We start from the raw sequence: 23818 nt of genomic DNA, 5'->3' as shown, positions 1-23818 counted from the left end.
CTAAAGGGGATCCAGAAGTCACTGCAATTAAGAAGCCCAAACCTTAAGAAGCTGGGGGTGGGAGGAGTGCCCCTCACCGGAAGGCTCTCAGGATGCTGGCTAGAGTTGTAATGAACACAGTGAGAGAGCCATGGGCCAAAGGCACGGCGGAACGTGGGAGAAGTGACCAAGAGGTTTAGGTGGTGGTGGTAGTGAAAAAGAGAGATGGTAGAGGAGAAAGCACTGTCAGAGAAGGCAGAGGCGAGACAGTGGTCTGGAAGAGACAGTGGAGAGCCGGGCGGCACAAAGGGCCAAGCAGAGAGAACAGCCTCCGTTAAAGGGAGTTTCAGGCAAGAGCTGGGAGGACTTTGTGTTCTGTGAAGAGCTGGGGGTAAGGGTGGACTTGCACACGGCCAAAGTCAGAGTTGGGAGGAAAGGAAAGAGAAATAAAGAGCCCGGCTGGAGGAAGAAAAGAGCAGTGTGGACAGGGGAGGTCATGTTTACTGTGGTGGCGCCGAAGGGCTGCAGAAATGAGGGCGGAATGAGATTCCCACTCAGCACCCCCCAGACACCCCCAAACCACGGGAGAAGCAGTACCCTGCCTTTCAGGGAAACAGGGTTCCCGGGCGTGGGAGGTACATAAAGGAGAGCTGTCTGGCCTTGGGTAAAAACTCCTGAGCCAGCTAGCTCTGGAAATTTACAAGACTTTTATTAGGGAAGAGAAGCCCCAAACTCTCAGCTTTTTGGTTTTCAGGGAATACTTTTCCCACTGTTCACTCCAGATCCACGCCCCCTCTGCAAGGCCTACATCCAAGGCTCACGTGAAGGTAAAACCAACCTCAGGAAATCCAGATTTTTCATTTCCTCTATATGCTCATAATTTCCCCCAAGTGAACAGCAGATGACAGCAAAGAGCCAGAAAGGAAGCCAAGAGCACACAAGAGCCCAGAAATGGTAAAGCAGGGAAGGCGAACAAGGCTTCGGAAATCCTATCACGCTCTCACAGTTGCACTTGTCACGCTGTATTACACCTGTCTTCTCTATCAGACAGGGACTCCCTGTGGAAGGACTGGGCCTTTCTGGTTCGTCTCTGATTCCCTAGCGCAAATGCTCTGCACATAGTAGGTGCTGAACAGATCCCGGCACACCTCGGAGTTACTGCGGATTTGGTTGCAGACCACGGCCATAAAGCGAACAGAGCAATAAAGTGAGCCGCATGATTTATTTGGTTTCCCAGCACATATCAGAGTTACGTTTACGTTATACTGTAGTCTACTAAGTGTGCAATAGCATTATGGCTAAAAAAACAAAGTACATACCTTCATTAGAAAATACTTTATTGCTAAAAAATGCTAACCATCCTCTGACAATGCAGGGTTGCCACAAACCTTTAATTTGTAAAAAAAAACAAAACGAAACAAAACACGATAAAGCAAAGTACAATAAAATGAGGTACACCTGTCTGTGTTGAGTGACTGGCTGAAGCAGGGCAGGCTGGAGGGCTGATTCCCAGCCTGATGTGGTCAGGAGACACACATCTGTCTTTTAGGACAACGTGGTGTGTGAGAGAATCAAGGCCAGGCTTTGAATCCAAGCTGCAGGGCAAGGTACCTAACCTTCCTGAGCCTTGATTTTTTTTTTTTCCCCCTCTGTGGAAGGAGGATTTTTCACCAGGTTAGCTGTGATGGGGACATACACAAAACATGCCTAGCACAGTATCCTGCACAGAAAACGCTCAATAAAAAGTAGGCATTGATAGTTACACTGTGGTTGCCATTACTGTTACTACTATCACAGCCTCTTTTCAAGGCCAGGCACCAGACGAGAGGGGAAAGGCTCACTCACAGTAAACAAATAAGTAAACTGGAACTAAGACTTTGGAATCCCTACTTCCTTAGCTCAGTTCCCCCAAACAGTGCAGCAACAGATTCAATAGAAGGCTGCAGTGGAATCAGCCACTTCTAGAAAGTGTAGCTTCCCAGATGGTGGGATTTTTTGAAGAGGCGGGGGACGTAGAGGCTACTGGGTATTTTCCGTGTCAGACCACTCTGGCTCGGCCAACTGACAGACTTTTATGGCACCTCAGAGCACAAACAGGTTTAACTAATAGCCATGCACATTTGGCCAGAACTTGCATCCCACACCTCAGAAACCAGGAACCATGAGTGGTGGGGCTCTGGAGCCCTGGGACAGCTTCCTGCCTGGTTCCCTTCCGAATGAGTGTATCTCTGAGACTTAACATATTATTAGGAAGCTATTTCCTGTGCCACAGGGGACAGACCTGAGAAATGGCACAAGTCACCTAGATATTGGAACGTCAGACCTCTCTAAAAGCTCAGTGGGGAAAAAGAGTGTGTTTAGTGCAAATTAAAAGGAAGTGCTCTTTGACAGTGTGAGACCCCAAGTGGCTATACAGGGTAAAGACAGCCTCAAAGAATATTTAGAGACAGGTCCTAAGAAGAGTCCTAACTGACAGAAACCAGGGACCCTTGACTGTAAGTAGACTCCATGGAGAGCAACAGTTCCCATCCTCCAGCATGTCCCCCGGTTGACTGGTCCTTGAGGCTCCCTCGTGCCAGGAGTTCTTAAGATTTGCTAGAATTCCTGAGTTAGAGGAAGCACGACTTCCAAACGATCTCCCAGTGGGTTTTAGGGTCCATGTGGCTTCACGTGATAGAAATGAAACCCTTGCTGCCTGGGGTGAGGTTGGTCTCCCAGAAAAGTCCCAGCAACCAAGATAGAGAGGCTGGTGGCTATGACTAGAAGAGGATGATTTCCAGGTACAGGGCCTTCCGGGAAGGTCAGAACATCGAGAACGGGGCTCTCACAGCCAGTCTCCCCTTCTCGTTTGTCTACTACACAGTAGAGGGAGGGGATCATTTAAGGGTCATTGTGAGGTCACAAAGAGATCAACTTCCTGACCAGGTTGGCGGTCTCTCCCCTGATGATCAGTTGAAGATTTTCGATGCTTTGTTTTACATGAAGGTCACTGCTCTTTCACCTGCCTCTTCCCTCAATCCCATAATCCCAGTTTCTGGACTTCTTGCCCGTTTCAATACCTTTTTTAGTTCTGAGAGGATGGGTATAATGAACAAAAGCACAAGGTCCTTCTCTTCTTGTACCCTATGCTCCCGGCCTATGCACCCTATGCTCCCGGCCTATGCACACTGAGGCCGGGAGAAGGCACAAGCAGAAGCGAGTGACGGAGTGCGTGAGGCTCCGTGAAAACCCAACGCCACCATGGACGAAGAGCCTGAGGCCTCGGCCCTAGGACAGGCCGTCAGTGGCACCGAGCTCACCCACACAAAGGATGGTTCTGGAAAGCCACCAGGCTCTTTGCGGGCCTCACCTGTGCCCGTTGTTTTCCCACTGCCTGGTGTCTGCACAGACCCAGCCAGGCAGCACCTCAAGATTCTGATAGGCACCCAAGAGGTTGTGAGGGCCCCAAACAGAAGGGTGAGGCTAGGTGTCGGGATGGCATAGGGGTGGGGCCTGCTGGCCTTACCTCCTTTCCAGAGCAGGTAGATGGGTACCACGTAGAGCATAACATGCTGAATGTAGTAAATCTCCAATTCAAAGGGGAGCTGTAAGGACAGGAGAGAGAGAAGTGTTTCAGAGCAGGAAGCACTCATTCCAACAGATTCTGAAGCTGAACGCCCTCGCTCCCAAGGACCCACATCTTAGCAACCCCACGCACTTCAACCAGTTCAACTCCCTTTGCAATTAGAGAAAAAAGGATGAAATGAATATACCTATGACCTACGCTGGCATCTTCCAAAGTGTATTTTGCAGAGATGGTACTTGAAAACTGCTCCGCTGAGAAAGTTTGGCGAAAAATTTAAGAAATGTTACCTACAATCTATCCCCTTGGAGATTCACCATGTATATTAGTGGTAGATTAAGGACCTGTGGGGTCTGTGCAAAGAAGGCTGCCTGGGCTTCCCTGGTGGCGCAGTGGTTGAGAGTCCGCCTGCCGATGCAGGGGACACGGGTTCGTGCCCCGGTCCGGGAAGATCCCACATGCGGCGGAGCGGCTGGGCCCGTGAGCCATGGCCGCTGAGCCTGCGCGTCCGGAGCCTGTGCTCCGCAACGGGAGGGGCCACAACAGTGAGAGGCCTGCGTACCGCAAAAACAAAAAAAAAAAAAAAAAAAAGAAGGCTGCTTAACCAGTGCCTTTGTTAAAAAAAAAAAAAAAACAGCACTTAGTGTTCTGCAGAAATATACTTGAAGAAACACAGGCTTGCGTCATTTCCTGCTCCTGGTGAGCAGCTGACGGACCACTTAAAAGCTTACTTCTCATTTGACATGAAGAACATATGGGCTAGGATTTATTATTCCCATTTTGCAGATTAAAAAATATTGATTGCCAGGTCTGGTTAGGTCTAGATCCAAGAATAAAGAGTTTCTCCACTGGATACTTGGGGTCAGTCCAGGGTTAGCCCTAATTTTGGGTGAAGACCAAGCAGCTGGGCCAGTTCTGGCGTAGCTTTTGCCAAAAAGAATGTCCCCACCCTCCTTCCATCCAACGTGCCCACTCATTCACTCCTGTTTCCCAGTTCTCTCAAAATGGAAGCTCTAAATTACCAAAGCAGAGTGCGCTTTCCACCTGGCACGGGGACCGTGCTGCAGCGCTTGGCAGTGGGGGGAGAGTGGAAACAGCTGAGCGGCTAACTCAATTTTGGGAAAAGAACTGCAGCTGCTGGCAAGAGGCCTGGCCTCCGGGGCTTACACAGCCCTACACAGACACACACACACAGATACACACACGCACACCCACAAACCTCCCCCCCCCCCACCGCCAAGGGGAAGCCCAGAGAAACAAGGACACCCAGGGCAAGGGTCAGCTGCCTCACTGTGCCCAACAGGGCGAGCGCAGAACCAAACATGTGAGCTCATGAGAGGACCCAGTTCTGGGCTCCCGACACCCAGGAACCCAAGGGCCCAAACCAAAAGATGGCAGAGCTCCCAGAATGGGAGCTGAGATGACTGCAGACCCTGGACAGAGTCACCGGTCTGGCTCTTGAAAATAAAAACCGACTCGGAAGGAAAATTTCCCAAGGACCCAGATGATAATCGACTATTATTTTATGCTCACAGAAAGAAATGTAAGATCCCAGAAAGAGAAATGAGGTTCCAGGCGTCTCTGTAGACCTCGCCGGAGTAGCTTTAAGGGGTCATGGGGTTTCACAGTGGAGGAAACCACCAGCAGGAGGTAACTTTGGAGGCCTGAGAGGCCCACGGGGACCCTCAGAGTAACGTGGTCTGGGACACTCTACTACCTTAAATTAACTGACTGGACTGCGGTCACACAGAAAGCAGGCAAGAAGGCAAAGGGCTCGGGAAGGCTCAGCTCTCTGGCGCCTAAGGGACTAGACCTCTCCCTGCTGCTCCCACAGCAGGGAGCAGAGAACTGGGCTCACCCGGGTCCCAGCCAGGTCCCCAAGCAGTATCCCCATTGCTGAAGTCTCAGACTCCAGCCACTATTTACCCACCTAGACTCACGGTGCCCACTTGCTTTCCCTTCCCTCACAGCCCTTCTAGAAAGCAAACTCCCCACCAGGCTGGTCCAGGGAGGCAGTTCAGCATTGCGGCCGCAAGCAAGGACTTTCGAGTCTGCCAAATTCCTATTCTAGATTTGATTCCGCCAGTTAACGTCCCTGTGGCCTCGGGCGAGTCACTTAACCTCTCCATCCCAGTTTTGGCACCAGTAAAATTAAAATAGTTATAAGATTGCTGTAAAAACATTTTAAAAAATTTTACTAAAACAAACATTTGTAGAATCCTTATTGCATGCCAGGAACCATTAAGCGTTTTGTTAACTGTCAGTTCACCTATTAATTCACCTGTAACTGTTCCCATTAACTCCACTTTAGAGATGAGAAATTGAGGCACAGAGAAGTTAGATAACTTACCCAAGGGCACAGGCCTCATCTGGTGACAGAATCAGGGTTCAAACCCAGGCAGTCTGGCTCTCGAGTTTATACTCTTAGCTTGTACGCTCCCCTACCCTATGCCCCGCTCCTTCCCTCCCACAAAATCCTGACACCTGGGAGATGCGCAGGGGAGATGCGCAGTGGAACTGAGCCCCTGTTAACAAGGAGAGTGGTAATAGAAGCACATTAGCAAAACAGGATCAGCAATTGTCCTCCACCTGGGGCCTGGACCCGGTCCCTCCCTGTTCACGTGATGCCCGCCTTCACAGTGGCCAAGCTTGGCCTGCAATACAGGTCTCTCAGCTCCCACCGGGACTCTGGAGACACCTCGGTCACAGATCTCAGCTGGGGTGGCCAGGAGACCGGCCCCAACAGCAGCGTCTTTCCTCTGAGGGCGGCCTCTCCCCCTATTCCAAGAGTTCTCTACCTCAGAAGGATACAGAGAGCGTTCGACTAGGTGTGGGCACCGCTGACAGCTAAGGCCAGGGAGAGGAAGGGAAAGGGATGAAGGAGAAGGAGGGCAACATAAGAAAACCACACAAGTGGCAGGGAAGGGAGCTGAACGCAAGAACCTACCAGTGGACATTTAATAACAAAGAATATTTAGAAAGTACTTATGTACCGCGCACTGCGTTAAATACTTTCATGTGTCTTATCTCACTTAATTATTGCAAGATACCCATTTCATAAACACTATCTGTGAAGTGTCTTACTTCCCCCAGAAGAAGTTCCACTTGGCTAATTCGTCTCTGCCCTCCAGAACGCGCATCTGGAACTCGAGTCTAATGTACATATCTGGGCTCCTTTTCAGCTGGGGGATTCCCGAGGCTTTAGACAGAAAGTCCTACATCACTGCAATGGAAAGCCAAAGGCAATAAAAACATTTTAAGCTACATAAGTCATAACTTCCTTCTCATGTCCAAGTCAACATCTTTTTTCAGAACCAAAAGAGTAGACGGGTAAAGTTCTCCAGGCCTCTGGAATCGGACTGGCCGAAATATGAAGCGCACGGGTTCCATCCATGGCGAGATCCCCGACCTCCTTCCTACCGACCCTCCGCCCTCTGACAGCCACACCACCACAACTCTGCCGTGAAGACCGCCCATCCCCGTGTGCCAAATGTCCCTGGTTACTTCCGTTACCGTAAGAAGCCCAAGACTCCCAGGTCCCCGCCCAACAGCTGAACTCTAACCTCCATATGGCTCTCTACAAGCCCGAATCTGAGAGCACCTTCCACTGCTCCCCGACGCTGGAAACCCTTCCCCTCTATCCCCTGGAACCCACTATCATCTGCAAAATCCCCTCCATCTTCGAACTCTTCTCTGAGCGGTCCCTTGACCTTCTTACTTTGATGAAAACCTGGTCGCCCCCCTGAGGACACAGCTATCCCTACAGCCCTCTCAAGTGGTGGGTGCTTTCCCTCCCATGTCACCTTGTACCCCTGGGCCGGGTACAAGGTGTCTCCTTCCTAACCGCTGCCCTGATCTGAACCTTATGTCGTCAGTCTCTCCCACCCACTACTCTCCTTGTAGAACTCAACTCTGGACCCTCCCTGGCACTGCCGTCCAACATGCCTTTGTCAAAATTCCCATGTTTTCAATATTTAGCACACACTGGTTTCTAATGCCTTGAACTCCATTCCCCTCGAGGGTCTCACCTCCATCTCACCTCAGCCCTTTATCCCCATGATCATACCTGTCACTGCCAACACCTCCAACCCTTCCATAAACTCTGTCATGCACCCCACTCTCCAACCACCACCTCCTATCTACCCAATCACTCCGCGCCCCTCACATCCCGACTAATAATCCTCCACCTTCACTAGGACCCACATCTGATCCTCCACTGTTTTGCTGGCCGTCACCTACCTCATGTCCTCACTTCTATACTTGGCCATTACTCCCTCCCATACATTTTCAACCCTTTTCCGTGCCTCTACCATGCAAGTAAGCACGGCTGGAGAAAAACGTGAAGCTATGCTGTTAACCCTTGAAATTCATGACTGCAAACTTTGAGCGGGCCCTTAATGCGACCTTATAATCCAACCACATTCAAGTCCGTTCACTCTCCTCTCTCCTGAACGATTCCTATCACTATTTCATAACTTCTGCTGTGTTCCTCAAACGTTCCCCCATCCTCCCCCTCGGCTGGTGGCATGGCTTTCTAGTTCATTGGGGGAAAAGGGGGCAACTGGAAGAGAACATCAACAAGCTCCCACCTCCACGTCGCCATCCTCCTTGCAGCGTCCCCACCCATGCTGCTGGCTAAGGCTAGTCCCCATTCCTGCACTAGGTCCTATCCTTTCTCGTCTACTCGGGGACGCACCACCAGCAATTTGTCCCCTTTTTCACTGGATCATTCCTATCATAAAACAAGCTACAAAGTCGTTCATCTAGAGACAAAAGTTCTTTTTTTTTTTAACATCTTCATTGGAGTATAATTGCTTTACAATGGTGTGTTAGTTTCTGCTGTATAACAAAGTGAATCAGTTATACATATACACATATCCCCATATCTCCTCCCTCTTGTGTCTCCCTCCCACCCTCTCTAAGAGACAAATATTCTTTTTTTTTTTTTTTTTTTTTTGCAGTACGCAGGCCTCTCACTGTTGTGGCCTCTCCCGTTGCGGAGCACAGGTTCCAGACGCGCAGGCTCCGCGGCCATGGCACGGCATGTGGGATCTTCCTGGACCGGGGCACGAACCCCTGTCTCCTGCATCGGCAGGCGGACTCTCAACCACTACGCCACCAGGGAAGCCCAGAGACAAATATTCTTGATCCCACTGCACCCTCCAGCTATCACCCCCATATCTCTGCTTCCCTCTATAGAGAAACTCCTCAAATGGTTTGTCTCTCCTCACTGCCATCATTTCTTCTCCTCTGAATTATCCTTCCATCCACTCCAATCAAATTTTCATACCTACCACACCCCAACCCCCGAAATAGCTTTGACTGAGGTTACCAATGACCTCCATGTTCCTAATTCCTCTACATATTGGAGGGGCCCAGAAACAAGTCCTTGGCTTTCTTTTCTATCTACTCTCACTCACTAGATAATCTTATGCAGGCTCCTGGCTCTAAATACCATCTATATACTGATGACTCCCAAATGAATATCTCCAGCCTACAGTCAGGCTGTTACGACTGAAATTCTAGCTCCATCATTTAGTTGCTATGCAACTTTGGGCAAATCACAATCTTGCTGAGCTCCGGTTGGCTCAGTTGTAAAGTGGGAATGATAATAGAAGCTATCTCATCAAGTTGTGATGAAATTAGGTGAAATAATTCGTGTAGAGTTCCTGGCCCAGTGCTGGCATATAATATGTACTCAATAGATGCTAGCTGTTATTATCATCCTCCTTTTCAACATCAATGCAGCCAGTGAGTGGTAAAGCCAGGATTTCAACTCCAGCCATCAAGACTAATGCCAGGTCTCTCTGGGTCAAAAGCTGAACCTCATTTCACCTCACTATTCTGCCCTAGCAAGAGCCTCCAGCAAGAGATGGTGGCACCTGGGCCTGCCCACATCCCTAAGTTACAAATCACTATTTTATCAGACGACTACTGGGATAACTTTAGCTTCCCAGCTCAATCCATTCTTTTGGCCCATCTCTAAGAGAGAGTTTCTCCTGGAGACTTCTTTATTTCTCAAGGAGTATCAACACTGCTCTCCTCTTCTCACCCATGACAGTCTCATTCTTACTCTCGGCCAACTAATTAAAAAGAATCATTTATTGAGACACTCCTAGGTGGCAGGTCATGTGTCTGGCTCTGGGTACACGGCAGTGATGAAGACACAGTCCCTGCCCTACAAGAGCTCATAGTCTGGTTGAGAAAGCTAACAGATAAAGGGATAACATCAGCGCAGCAAAAGAGCATGGAAGGACCTGTATATCAAGCACTGGATTTGGTTTGATTTTTCTTTAAAAGTAGGGACGGTCCTGTACGATGTATAGTTGTGCAGAGCTCCAGCTGGTGGCTGTGTGTCAGGGACTGGGAATAGAAATGTCTAAATCAAGCTTGAAGGCAGAGGCAGCGAGAGAACAGAGGATGCGCAGGTTTGAGATAACCTAAGGAAGTTGAATCACCAGGACTGAGTAGCTGACACAGATGGTGGGGGTGGGGGTGGGTAAGCAGGAGTGACAGGACAGGTCAAAGATGACCCCCAGGCTGATGGCCTAGCTGGCTGGTGGGATGTTGGGATTCCTCCCTAAGTTGGGGCCGACAGTCAAGGAAGCAGGTTGGAGGACGAGGGGCGTAAGGAAAGCTGAGACCGGGCTGAGTTTGTGAGCCCAGTGTGAGAACCTCGCAGAAATGCCCATAAATCAGTGGGAATGTGGGTCTGGATCTCAAGGAGGCTGGAGAAGATGAGAAGAGTTGAAAGGCAAATGATATACATGTATATGAAATACAAACAGAGAAAAGTAAATGGATGAAATTCTAAAAGGGATAGAAACGCTGATATTCTCTTTATGCACCCAAATAGAACACCTTATGCAGCCCACTTCGCAGTCCCCTGTCCATGGTACTCTTTCAAGAGTGAACGGATGGCGAGAGATGGAAGTCGTAGCTCAAGGAGAGTATTGACAGAATTGGGAGATACTTGAACATAGTTATAGATGGAGGGAAGGTGCCAGTGGGGAGAGGGAGGTTGAAGAAGCAAGAGGGGCAGGAGGCACTGGATGGTGAGAGGTCCTGAAGCGGACAGGAGGGCTGGGAGCCAGAGCACATAGAGGAGCGTTAGCCTTGGGCTCCAGGAAATGAGGGAAGGACAAGCTGAAGTGAGAACAGCTGCACGGGGGAGGGGTGTGCTGGGAGTGGGGGAAGTTCACAACCCAGGAGTTTCCCCTAGCCAGCTGGGGACTTGTGTTACCAAAAGGGTCCACGGCTGCTGATGAAGTGCAAAGTGAGGATGGGTGGTTACAAAGAGAGGACCTTGCTCTCAGCTGAGCCCCAGACTGTAGCCTCTCCAAAGAAATCAGAGAATCAAAACAGATTATTGCTATGGTCTGAATGCTTGTGTCTCCCTCAAATTCATGTCCGATGGGATGGTATTAGGAGGTGGGGCCTTTAGGAATCAGAGAATCAAAACAGATTATTGCTATGGTCTGAATGCTTGTGTCTCCCTCAAATTCATGTCCGATGGGATGGTATTAGGAGGTGGGGCCTTTAGGAGGAGATTAGGTTCTGATGAAATCGGAGGCCTCAGAGAGCTCCCTAGCCCTTCCTGCCCTGTGACCCGGAAAAGGGTCTGCACTTGACCCTGCTGGTACCCTGATCAGACTTCCAGCCTCCAGAAGTGTGAGAAATCGATTTCTGAGGTTTATAAGCCACACAGTTTATGGTATTTTGTTATAGGAACCTGAACAGACTAGAACGATAATCTATCTCCCTTCAAGGGGAAAGGATGCAGCCTTCGGTAATTCTCCTGCCAACCAAGTTTGGCTTTGGAACACTTTATTATCATTAACTGACCACAGACTTCTACTGTGGCTACCGGTGCCTCAAACTCTTTGGGACTAAATACCACTTGTTAGAGGAGCCACAAAAGTAATGCCCGCAACCTAAAAATCAACCACGATACATTCACAGAACAGAATACGATGCCGCCATGGAAAACAACAAGGTGCTCCTAGATTTTGAAAAGTGAATAAACAAAACCTGAAGAGCGAGAACAAAAGCAATCTTGAAACCTGACTGGATTCAGATTTTTTAAAAAAAAAACACAAAAACTTAAAAAAAACACATTCCTGGGATAACTGGGAAAATCTGAATATAAACAGACCATTAGATAAAGAAGACAGTATTAGAGAATTGTTGATAATTATCTTGAGTGTGATTATGGTATTGTGGATATACAAGAGAATGTCCTTTTCCCTAGGAGCTGTAGGCTGAAGTATTCAGAACGGAAGTGTCAAGATGTCTGCAATTTGAGGGGAAATGATTCAGCAAACTTACACAGAGAAAGAGAGAAAAGAAAGTGAATAGGGAAAAACAGTAATTGCTGAATCTAGCTTGAGGGTACACAGTCATTGTTCACTATACTCTTATTTCAACTCTTTGGGATGTTTGAAAATTTTTATAAGAAGTTGGGAAGTTTTTAAAATGTAAATAAATTTAAAGAAGGTAAATCTATATGAACTAATACAGCAAAATCTTAAGGTATAATTAACTGGAAGAAAAAACAAGGTGCAATCATTTTGGTTTTTTTGTTTGCTTGTGTTTTGGGTTTTTTTTTAACATCTTTATTGGAGTATAATTGCTTTACAATGGTGTGTTAGTTTCTGCTTTATAACAAAGTGAATCAGTTATACATGTACACATATCCCCATATCTCTTCCCTCTTGCGTCTCCCTCCCACTCTCCCTATCCCACCCCTCTAGGTGGTCAGAGAGCACCGAGCTGATCTCCCTGTGCTATGCGGCTGCTTCCCACTAGCTATCTCTTTTACATTTGGTAGTGTATATATGGCCATGCCACTCTCACTTCGTCCCAGCTTACCCTTCCCCCTCCCTGTGTCCTCAAGTCCATTCTCTACATCTGCGTCTTGATTCCTGTCCTGCCCCTAGGTTCTTCAGAACGATTTTTTTTTTAAGATTCCATATATATGTGTCAGCATACGGTATTTGTTTTTCTCTTTCTGACTTACTTCACTCTGTATGACAGTCTCTAGGTCCATCCACCTCACTATAAATAACTCACTTTTGTTTCTTTTTATGGCTGAGTAATATTCCATTGTATATACGTGCCACATCTCCTTTATCCATTCATCTGTCGATAGCCACTTAGGTGGTGCAATCATTTTGGAGAACAATTTGTCAATATTTATAAAAAATGTTAAATACCCGTTCACTTTGACTCACTAATTTCACTTCTAAAAATTTATACCAACAGAGACACTTGCATGTATGAACAAAGCTGTATGTATAAAGATGTTCACTGCAACATTATTTGTAATAACAAAAAAATATCTAATAACAAAATAGTTAACTGAATGTCCACTGGCAGGAGAGTCATCAAAAAATACTCTGGAAGATTAACTCTGCAACCATTTACAAAAAAGGAGGTACAACCATTTGTAGGTAAAACAGAACAAATCTATATCGAACACAGCATGATCCGTTTTGTAGAAGAAAAAGGCCAAATTAGTCTTTGTACTTTTAGATGACTATAAGTGCACAGGAAAAGGACTGGGAATGATATTTACCAAACTGGGTGGGGGAAGAGGACTGGGGAGGACAGGTTGGGATAGGGAAGGGGAGACTTAGACTTGGATTCTATATATTTGGAGAGTTGGATTTTTATGACAAATTAATGCATTAACTTATGAATCATGTAGCTGAAAGTTTAAAAGTCAAAAAAAAAAAAAGGTCACAAGAGGAATGGACACCTTAGCAGCAATTATCTCTGGGGAGTGGGTGGAGGAGAATTTTCATGTTATATTCTTCTTATCTCTGTGTTGCAGGCATCCTTAACCAGGAGGATGCGTTAAGCTATTAAGGATGATTAGTGTAAATTTTTTCTAGTTTTTAATCTGAGCACTGTAGTGGAATAACTGAGGACATGGAAAGGAGACGTGACCCATGAGCCCCCCCACCCAGCAAACTGGGGGCTGGTGAATAAGCCAGAACTGCAAACAGTCCTGATTGCTTTGAGCCCCGCCCCCCCACCCCCCCACCCCCCCACCCCCACCCCCACCCCCACCCCCCACCCCCGGCAAACCGGGGGCATGCGAATAAGCATTGAGTGCTTTGGGCACTGATCCATGAGATGTCCTCAGTATAATCAGAACGGTGGGAACGCAAGGAAATGTCCTTGTGCTACTTCAGTATAATCAAAATAATGGTGGGAATTTTGTGCTGCTTTTGCGCTCAAGGACGAAGCACGGCATGTCTTCAAGAAAGCCCACTGTTGCTTGTATAATCAATAAAAGCATATGTTGCTACTTTGGCATTTCTGGAATGTTAAGAAAACAAGTCTTAAAGTGTAAACCTAGATAATGCTTTAATAAAAGCTACCACAGCAGGGCAGACGGCGCTGTTTTGCCTGAGCGAGCGGCAGCCCTCTACTGCCGTGCTTCGGCACAATTCACCTCGTGCGATGAGCTTGCTTTCGGAAACCCTGACATAAGAAAAACTACAACAGAGCACATTAGAGACTCCCTCCCAAGTCCCTTGTTCTCACTGTATCTTCCCTTGTGAGCCCACTCCCAAGCCCCAGTACGGGCAGATGCCCACAGTCCTACCAGGCGCATGGAATTCCATCTTACACTCAAGGTCTGATGTGGAGAGAGGGAGGGGTGGGCAACTGGCGCGGGGGAGCTGCTCCTTCCTTTTGGAGTCCAGATCCTATCAGGGCTACTCCTTACTTCCCCCTCGGTGCTCAGAGCCTTCCAGAGGGAGAGCAGGAGAGCAGAGTTGTGGCTGCTAGCCAGCTCCCTAATGTCAAACAAAATATTCTAAGCCCATGAAAGACGTTGTTTGCTCTGGTGGTGCAGTTACTTGTGTAAGTGTATTTCCTGGTACAGCAGCCCAGGCCTGGCAAGCCCACAGAACTTTACTGAGTGGCAATTTCGGGTCAGTCAGCCACTGGCTCGCCCGCAAGGCCTCCCTTTGCTTGGTTAGTTTCCTTTAAGCAAGGTGACAATGAAACCTCGTAGCTCCTCTCCTCTCACCTCCAACAGACTTAGGAGCTGCTGCCTATCATCCTGGGAAACCACAAAGTGCCATTCTTTAGTACTGTTGCTGGCCTCAAAAGTCATTTCTGAAAAGGCAGGCAAGAAAACTCTGGGCTTCTGACCAAATAATAATAATGATGATAATAATAGTAGTAGCAGTAGTAGTAGTAAGAGCTAACTTTTGAGTACTCCCAGGGGCTATGTCATAACAAGTCTGTTGCATTTTCCTGAGCTGTAATGATGGAGATAATGACGGTCATAATAGCTTATACTTACTGACCGTTATGGGCTGAGTTGTGTCTCCCCAGAATCCATATGTTGAAGCCCCAACCCCCAGTGCCTCAGAACTTGACTCTTTGGAGATCCTTTACAGATGTAATTAAGATAAAATAAGGTATACACCAGTCTGACTGGTGTCTTTATAAGAAGAGGAGGTTAGGACCAAAGAGGGGGGGCCCTCAGAAGAAAGTAACACTGCTGAAACCTTGACCTTAGACTTGTAGCCTCCAAAACTGTGAAGAAATGTTTCTGTTGTTTAAGCTTCTCAGTCTGTGGTATTGGCGATGGCAGCCCGAGGAAACGAATACACTGGCCAAACGTGTGCTATGAGCCAGGCACTGTTTTAAGCACTTCACGAGTATTAACTCCTTTCACCTTCATCACACACTTATGAGGTAGCTCCTATTTTTATTCTCCAATTTTAAGATGAGGAAATTGAGGACAGGCCGGTTTCTTGTGATAGCAAGATACTGGCAACAGCAAAATGCCCATCACAAAGGGAATGAAGAAGGACACTGTGGTATGTTTCTGCGATGGAATGTTACACCACAGTGAAAATGTAACTACACTTATACTCAATAATAGGGATGCATCTTACAAACAGAATGTTGACTAAAATAGGCAAATCCCAGAAGACTACATACAACATAATACCCTTTTTATAAGGATCAAAAAGTAACTACAATTATATAATACCTTATTTAGGACTGTTTTACATATATAAAATATTACATATTTTATTATATATAATGTATATAATATATATATATATTTATTTTTCTGTGTACATGAGAAGAGGGATAAGATTACTTTTAAAAAGAGAAAAGGAATCATAGCCAAAGTTGAGGCTAGTGGTTCACAGTGGCGGGCATGGACGTAGGGAGCAGGGTGGGGGAAGCACATAGGCTCACGTCTGTAAGGTATTATCAACGTGGCTAGTTGTTGGGTTGAGTTCATAGTTGTTTATAATACTCTCCATGAATAAATAAATGTACTCATGAATAAAATTAAAGCATGCCATAAACGGACCAATGTTGAAACTTGTTATGAATCGAGAATTATAAATATGATTTATGATTTAAACAGACCTTTGCACCAAAGGTCTGTTTAAAAAGAAAAAGCGGTAGCGGTTTCATTCAATAACTTGCCCAAGGTCTCAAGGCTGAGCCAGGATGTGAACCCAGGCAACCTGGCTCCAGAATGCATAATCTTAAAACCACTGCTGTCTATTATATATCAAAACACCAGGCTGTTCCCCTGATGGAACAGAAATAGGGTCTACTATGAAGCCTGAAGGCCTGGCCCTACCCCCAGCTACCACCATATGGGCACTAGCCATCCAAGACCCCAGGGGGGGCTCCACAGTCACCAAAACCAGATTTACTACTTCTTCAGACTGAGCCAAAGCTCGAATTTCATGTGGAAAAAGGAGAGAAGCTTTGAGTACACAAGAAGGTACTTCAGGACATAGAAGTCTAGCCCTGAACACGTTATTTGACTTTTTACTCAAGGAGGGAAAGTAAATATTTGTATGGCTCTCTCCACAGAACTCAGGGGAAAGGCTAATGACAGAGATTGTTCAAAAGCCCTACAGAGGAACCAGGGCAGCTACAAGTCAAAAGACAGTCAGCTTGTGTGTGGAGGCCAAACCACACCTGCGGAATGACTGAGCCAGGGCTGGCCTCCCTGCTCAGGGTGTGTGACAAGGGGACCCATGAGGACCTTTTGCACCACTGACAGGACCAAGGCCTCATTCTCCTCGGCCTTGGGTTACAGATTCCACACAGAAAATGTGAGCCATGCAGAGTGGAAGGGACGAGAGGAAAGGTACTAAACTTCCAGTCCCTCATCAGCCCAAGCAGTCTGTGATGCCATCTGGCTCGATTTTAGCGCCTTCAAAGGACTTGAGCATCAGATGGCTTGAAATAAGGCCAACCCCACACTAGCACTAGAGCAAAGGGAGGGACAAACACATCTGAGATTTGGCTCTTAGCCCAGTCAAGACAGCTCAAGGGCACTCAGTAAACAGCCCACTTCCCTCAACCAACCAACCATGGAGTCTGGTTAATCTTCTACTCCTTGGGGGCCCTTGCTTGAAGGCAACCAGTGCGCCAGGCAGCCGTTTGTAAGGCAGGCCTCCCTACCCTGTTGTCTCCAACACCAGGCTACAAGCTACAAGCTGGAGCCAGGTTCAGGAATCCCTAAATCAAGGGGAGGCAAATGTCACATGACCCCTTGAGGCATGACCCTTGAGAAGAGGCCAAAAGATGGTATTTGACAACCTCCTGACATGAGTAGACTCTGCTCACTTCTCTTTCTACTTCTTTTCTTCTCTTCTGTTTAACTCTCCCATTCTCAATCCCTTCCCAGTCTCCAAGCCTGCTCCCAGGTTTTCTACGAGCACTGAAGGGTGATAAACTTAAGACTCACAGCAGCTCCTGGCTAATCCAACACACAGAGAATGTGCAGAATCTTTATTTTCGTCACTAACTTTTAGCGAAAGAATCCTTTCGACCTACTAGGATGGTCAGCCTCCAGAAGTCTAAATGGTAGGTGTGAGATTAGAATATTTTCTCACAGAAATGACAGGCAGTTCCCAGGAAAATGTACTGACAAGAATAATGATGTGACTAGCGTTCAAAACAACAATAAAGAGAATAATAATCATTACTAATTGCTCGTACATAGCACTTCTCGGCTAGGCATTGTCCTAAGTACCTGTATTAACTAACACTTAAAACAACTCTATAAGATAAATGCTATAACCCCCTTTCTTTGCACGAAGGAATTAAGACACAGAGAGATTAATAACTGGCCCAAGGTTAGTTACAGAGCCTGGATATAAGACAGGCAATCTGACTCCAGAGTCCATGTTCCTACCCACTGACCTACATTATAGTACCCTGATATGTGCTGAGGCCCTTTACAGTACAGAGGAAACCCTTGATTTACAAATGACTCAAATCCATGATGGTTTGATCCCCTGCTACTGAAATATTATCCTCTCTCTTCCATACCCACTATGTGAACCCAGACCTGGAATCTTCTAACTATATTGCCGAGGGAACTAATCAACACTGGAATCTACCTCCATGACCTCCCAGACACCAACATATTCATTCATTCAATCAATCAATCAATCCACAAATATATATTAAGCACCTATTATGTGTCAACTATTATGAACAAGATACAAACGGTCCCTGCCTTCATGCACTTACATCCACCTCACTCTAAATGCTGATTTCTAGGGTTTAGAAGGGCTCAGAAATCAAAAGATGGTTTAAATCAGTGCCCCAAGGGCTCATGACCTCTAATATTAGTGTTTTGTTAGCTACATGACAGGTTAAATAGCTACCAGATACCTCATAGAACTTAGTACAATACTAGACAGACATATAGTAGGTATTTATCAACTTATATAGAGATATTTCAGGAGAGCACTGAGAACAGATAGACGGCCAAACCAGTGAATAGAATTAGAACATCCTCCTGACTGCCCCCAACAGGAAGGACACAGACATAAGAGGGCTGGGAAACAAGACCCGGACTTCCATTTCTGGTAATAACAAAAGCTAGTTAGTACTTAAAGAGATCTATGACCCGAAAAAGCCACACTTCAGTGTAAAGGTATACTGCAAATACAAATTACCCCACCCCTAGAATGGTAAGGAAAATCCAGTCTCAAATCTTAACGATGAGTTGGGGTAGTAGGGGAAGAAACTAGTTAGCTCCACTAAAATCCTGGAACCAGAAGCCAGCCCTCGTGTGGGTTTGCACTCTAAATTTATACTACTTGGGTAATCCAAAAATGTTAGGCTGAGAGTTTTATTTAGCATGATTCCAGACTGGTAGCCCTCAAGTGCCTGGCAAGAACAAAGACAAATCCTCTCTAGAGAAATCCAGGACTCAAAAAATTCCCACAAATAACATTTTAAAGAAAATAAGCAGTGTACAATAAAAGAACAATAACGACAGTAATATTTAAAACACAACCTAAACACACAAGTAAATAAGCCAAGAGCCAGTAAAAACAGAGCTTTAAGCACCTCAGAATAGTTATAGACTATGTTTAGGTTTGGAAAAGGGAAAAATAAGTGAAATTAACAACTCTATGGATAGTTTTAACTGATATGTTTAGTTACTGATTAGACAGCTAAAGAGATAAGTGGAATATAGAGCTGAAGAAATTATCCAAAATGCAACATAGTAGACAAGGCATAGTGGAAGATAGGAACAAAAAGGATTAAGAGATGTGGAAGACAGAGTAAGATGAACTAACATAACTCTAAACATAGTCCCAGAAGAAGAAGAGGAGACAGACAAAATAGCTGAAGGCATAATAGCTAAGAATGTTCAGAAACCTGAAGAACGACATGTACCCACAGACTCTCAAACAGAATAAGCCAGAACAAATAAACATTGAAACAAACCCTAGTAAAACTGCAGAACGCCAAAGACAAAGAGAAGATCTTAAAACCAATCAGAAAGGAAAGAGATTACTTTCCAAGGAGTGAAAGTTAAGACTGACCAATGACTTTTCAAGGCAACAGTGGAAGACAGAATATAGTAAAATTACATCTTCACCGTGCTGGGAGAAAAATAATTATGAACCAAGAATTCTATATCCAGTGAAAATATCTTTCAAGAATGAAGAAGGAATACAAACATTTTTAGGCAAAGAAAAACTAAGAGGGTTTGTCATCAGTGGATCATCTCTAAAGGGAATTCTAAAGAATATAATTCCAGCAAAGGCAAACTAATGTCAAATAGACACAATACAAAATAATGAGCAAAGAAAGTGGTAATTACGTAGGTAAATCTAAATGAACATTTTTTTCATAAAATAATAATGTCTTGCATTATTTTTAAAAGAAAAGCTAAAATAATACAGAATTAAAATACATGACAACGTAAGCATATAAGTTGAGGGTGATGAATAGAGTTAAAATATTATAAGGTCCACATGCAAAAGAATCAGGTTGTAACCCCATTTCTCAGCATATACACTCCTATGGATATACCCAGGAGTAAAAAAGAACAAAAACAAAAACATGTCTACACAGAAAGTTACACATCAATGTTCATAGCAGCATTATTCACAACAGCCATAAAGCGGAAACAATCCAAATGTCTACCAACAGGTGAATGGATAAAAAACAATATGGCATATCCATACAACTGAAATTTATTAGCCAGTATAAAGAAGTGGAATATTAATAGATGCTACAACATGGATGAATCTTCAAAACATTATGCTAATGGATATATGTATATGTATAAGTGATTCACTTTGCTGTACACCTGAAACTAACACAACACTGTAAATCAACTATGCTCCGATAAAAATTTTTCAAACATTATGCTAAGTGAAAGAAGCCAGACACAGAAGGACAAATATTTTATGATTCCATTAATAGGAAATGTCCAGAACAGGCCAATCTATAGAGATAGAATATTAGATCAGTTGTTACTTAGGGCTGGGGGCGGGCAGGGGTTGGGGAGCGCTGTAAGGGGACAGAGAGATGATAGGTAAGCAGTTACACTTTCCTTTTGGGGTTGATAAAAATGTTCTAAAAATTAATTGTAGTGATGGTTGCACGATTCTGTGAATATACTAAAAAACTTTACATCCTACACTTTAAATGAGTGAATTTTATGTTATGTGAATAAACTCAGTAAAACTATGCCCAAAAAAATGTTATAAGATCCTTGTATTATTTGAGAGAAAAAGTCTGACTGACTCTAGAACTGGGTATTTATGTTAACATTGGTAGGATAAACATTAAAAAAACAATAACTGAAATAGTGTGTATAACTTCTAAACTAGTAAAGGGAAAATATCCAATAAATCCCCCCAAAAGGCTAGACTGAAGGGGAAAAAAAAAAGACAAAATGCTCCAACCTGGAGTTTACAACCTGTATCAAATGGTGGCAGACCAAGTGACATCCATAAGGAGTTTGTTTCTCCAGGGACCCAGTTCTGGCTGGACAGTGGGGATCCTAGCTCTCCCGCTACCCTTGCCTTCCCATCAGTCAGCTCCCATACGTGGAGGGTCCAGGCCTTCCATAAGGAGTTTGTTTCTCCAGGAAAATACCACCTCGGGATGAGACAGCTTCCTTTGGTCACCAGGGATCAAAATTATTCCTCCAATGAGTTGAGGCCTTATAGGTCTTAGGTTCTAAAGGAGAATAAGTAATTCTGCGCTGAGAGGTCATCTGAATTGTGACACACAAACTAGTTTGAACTATTAAAAGAGTGTAATGGCTGGATGACTTGTACACGTAGCCCAGTAATCCCTGGCTGCTTCAATAAGAGCCATGAGTGCATCTCGTGTATGCCATCATAGACAGGGTCCCTGCATCTCCCTCTAGGTCAGCCTGTTGTCACAGGACACGTATTTGTGCTGTGGTTATTCCACGTATGGGAGCTGACTGATGGGAAGGCTGTCTAGCCCCTGACCAGAGGAGGTGGGTGCTCCCCCAGTTCTGGCTGGACAGTGGGGATCCTAGCTCTCCCGCTACCCTTGCCTCCCTGGTCCTTCTTCCCTCCTGCACTGGCATTGCAGGGCAGGCGAAGTAAAACTGAATCACATCTGGAACGACTCTTCTTGTCTAAGGGCCTACTCAGTTAAAGGAAAAAGAATCTTCCCTGGTTCCACCTTTGGAACTAAGAGTTTAGTCTTTAACCACATGAAAGCAGCCTGCCAGGATAAAGTTCCAGGCCGTATTTTACAATGGACAGCTCTGGCCCTGCGTCTGCCAACAGCAACCCCCCTGGTCTCTGCTCCGCAGAGCAAGTCGCCATCCCTTTGCTCAAGATTGGAAACAGAACAGGGCCCATCCCTTTGGCCCAAGTTGCAGCTGGCTTCTGGCCTAGCTTGGAGAGCAGGAAAACAGCAGCTACACACAGTGAATGTGGTTCCATACCCAAATGGGAGTGGCCCAATTCTTCTGACACAGTCTAGATCACCTACAAATTAGCCCTCTTTGTCATCGGCTACACATGCGCACGCACACACATCCCTAAAGCCCTCTTCATCAATTACCGTATCCACTGGTTGCGTTTCAGTGTGCCTCGGGAAAATGGAAGTGGAGAGCAGTATTCATGGCTACTTGGAAACGAATCCTGGAAATCAGAAAGTTACGGATAAACCCCTTTCCCGGCCAAAGATGTCCTGGTGGCTCCTGGAGCCACCAGTCTGTACCTGTCACAGGGCAGGGAGCTGCTGTGAATCCGAGAGTTGTGGGTTTCTCCTGCTTTGAGACTCACCGCCCTCGAAGGAGGAGAGGGGTGGGCTCTGGATCAGCAGGGGGAGGGAAGCAGCATTCCCTCCACCCTCCTGTCAGCCGGACCTCTGCTCCCATGGGACGGTCCCCACAGAGGGCAGCCTGTGAGTCAGACCAGAAGCAGGGAGGAACCAGGCAGCTTCTGGAAGATTCATGGTCTTCTCTTCCTCTCCATTCACCCTCCAAATAGCCATTTCTAAGTGGCTGTCATCTTAAAAAAAAAAGCATACTCCTTGGTCTATATGGACATGTTCCGCTTCTTTAGAGCCCCCCTCTATATCTCCCTACCCCCGCCTATTTTGGGCCAACATAATTTACAATTCCCAGAAATGCCTGAGAAGCAGCGTATGCACTTCTGGTGCCAAGCCTGACCGGTTTTACAGATTTTCATTTAGCAGGTGTCTGTTGCTAAATCAGTAGCAGCTGCTAATTGCTTTTCCTCCCTCGAACCTTCAGACAGAATGAAACATCTGGTGTTCTCTCACTTTGGGTTAAAATCAGATACCTTATCATCCCTCCTTTGGGTTCCATTTTTATTTAAAAAAGCTGTCAGCTGATGCCTGGAACAGGCAGCAGAGAGCAAGCCCGCCCCAGAAGCAGGGGAATGATTCTAAGGGCAACCCAGCAGGATGAGGCTGCCTTCCATTCCCAGACCTCAGGCACAGATGCAGGGTAGCTCGTGCACCATTCCCCACAAGGTGGAGCTTTAAGCCCATAGCCGCCCAGGTTACTCGGGGCTTCATTTCTTGAGCAAGGAATCTGTTCCAAAGCGGGCACCGCACCCTATGTCCCAGCCCGCTCGCCTCTCTCTTTAACATGCACATGCTTCTACCGCCATGAACGGGAATCTCAGGGGGAATAAACTATATATGCCAGTGTTCTGTAGCTTTTTCAGCCACCTTTTGGTTTGGGTTTTCTTTTCCCCCTTGCCTTGTTGGCAAGGCCCCAAATCTGCTTCTTGATTCTAAGCCAAAACCATTCTTAAAGGTACCTTAATAGCAACTCAGATATTTTACATTATTAATAAATAATAATTTTAGCTAAACTTTATTGAGCACTTACTATTTTTTTTTCAGGAAAACAAGGTTCATCATACTCATAGGTCAGAAATAGGAGGCACCCACGCCGTGCAGAGCCACACGGGGAAGCACCAGTGTTGGTCAGGAGGCAAAGGGACAGTAGCGAGGGGAGAGCCTAGGCCATGGCCTTCATTAGTTTCTGCATTTCTGCAGGTCAGGCAAGGCAGGGCAGGGTAACAAGTTAGGACTGCTTAGTTTGAATAATTACAGCAGGCTCTAAGCGATAGGAGTGGTCCCTGGTTGCCTGGTACCTGGTCCTGGGATGACCAAGGCAGAGGAATATTGCTTCCAGGGGGGTGAGGGCCAGATGGTGCAGGTATGGCTCTGGATTGGTGAGTTTTGAGCATTTACTATTGTGCATCAGGCATTACCTTATTGAAGATTTAGGAATTATTAAGATAGTCCTCATTTTACAATATGAAACAGGCTCAGAGAAGGGCTATTGATGTTGTGGAAGCAAGACTGGAACTGTGTTCTGGCTGGCTGGCTTAGAAACCTGTGCTCCGCTCACTGGGTATTTGATAATATTAAGGAATTACTGATAATGATTATAGATATGATAATGGAATTGTGGTTATATAT

At 45.9% G+C, this 23818-nt stretch overlaps 1 protein-coding gene across 3 annotated transcripts in view; it reads right to left on the bottom strand.

Annotated features, from left to right (window-relative positions):
- TMEM164 (transmembrane protein 164) overlaps positions 1-23818 on the bottom strand; it is a 153167-nt gene that overhangs the window by 26130 nt on the left and 103219 nt on the right. For all 3 annotated transcript variants that reach the window (XM_065901145.1, XM_065901146.1, XM_065901144.1), the window contains one exon: positions 3485-3563. In XM_065901145.1, the coding sequence (XP_065757217.1) occupies positions 3485-3563 (79 nt within the window). The remainder of the gene's footprint in view (positions 1-3484; positions 3564-23818) is intronic.

Source organism: Phocoena phocoena, chromosome X (assembly GCF_963924675.1).
Source record: "Phocoena phocoena chromosome X, mPhoPho1.1, whole genome shotgun sequence".
In the NCBI taxonomy this organism is placed as follows: Eukaryota; Metazoa; Chordata; class Mammalia; order Artiodactyla; family Phocoenidae; genus Phocoena; species Phocoena phocoena.
This window is presented reverse-complemented; position numbering and strand designations above follow the sequence as displayed.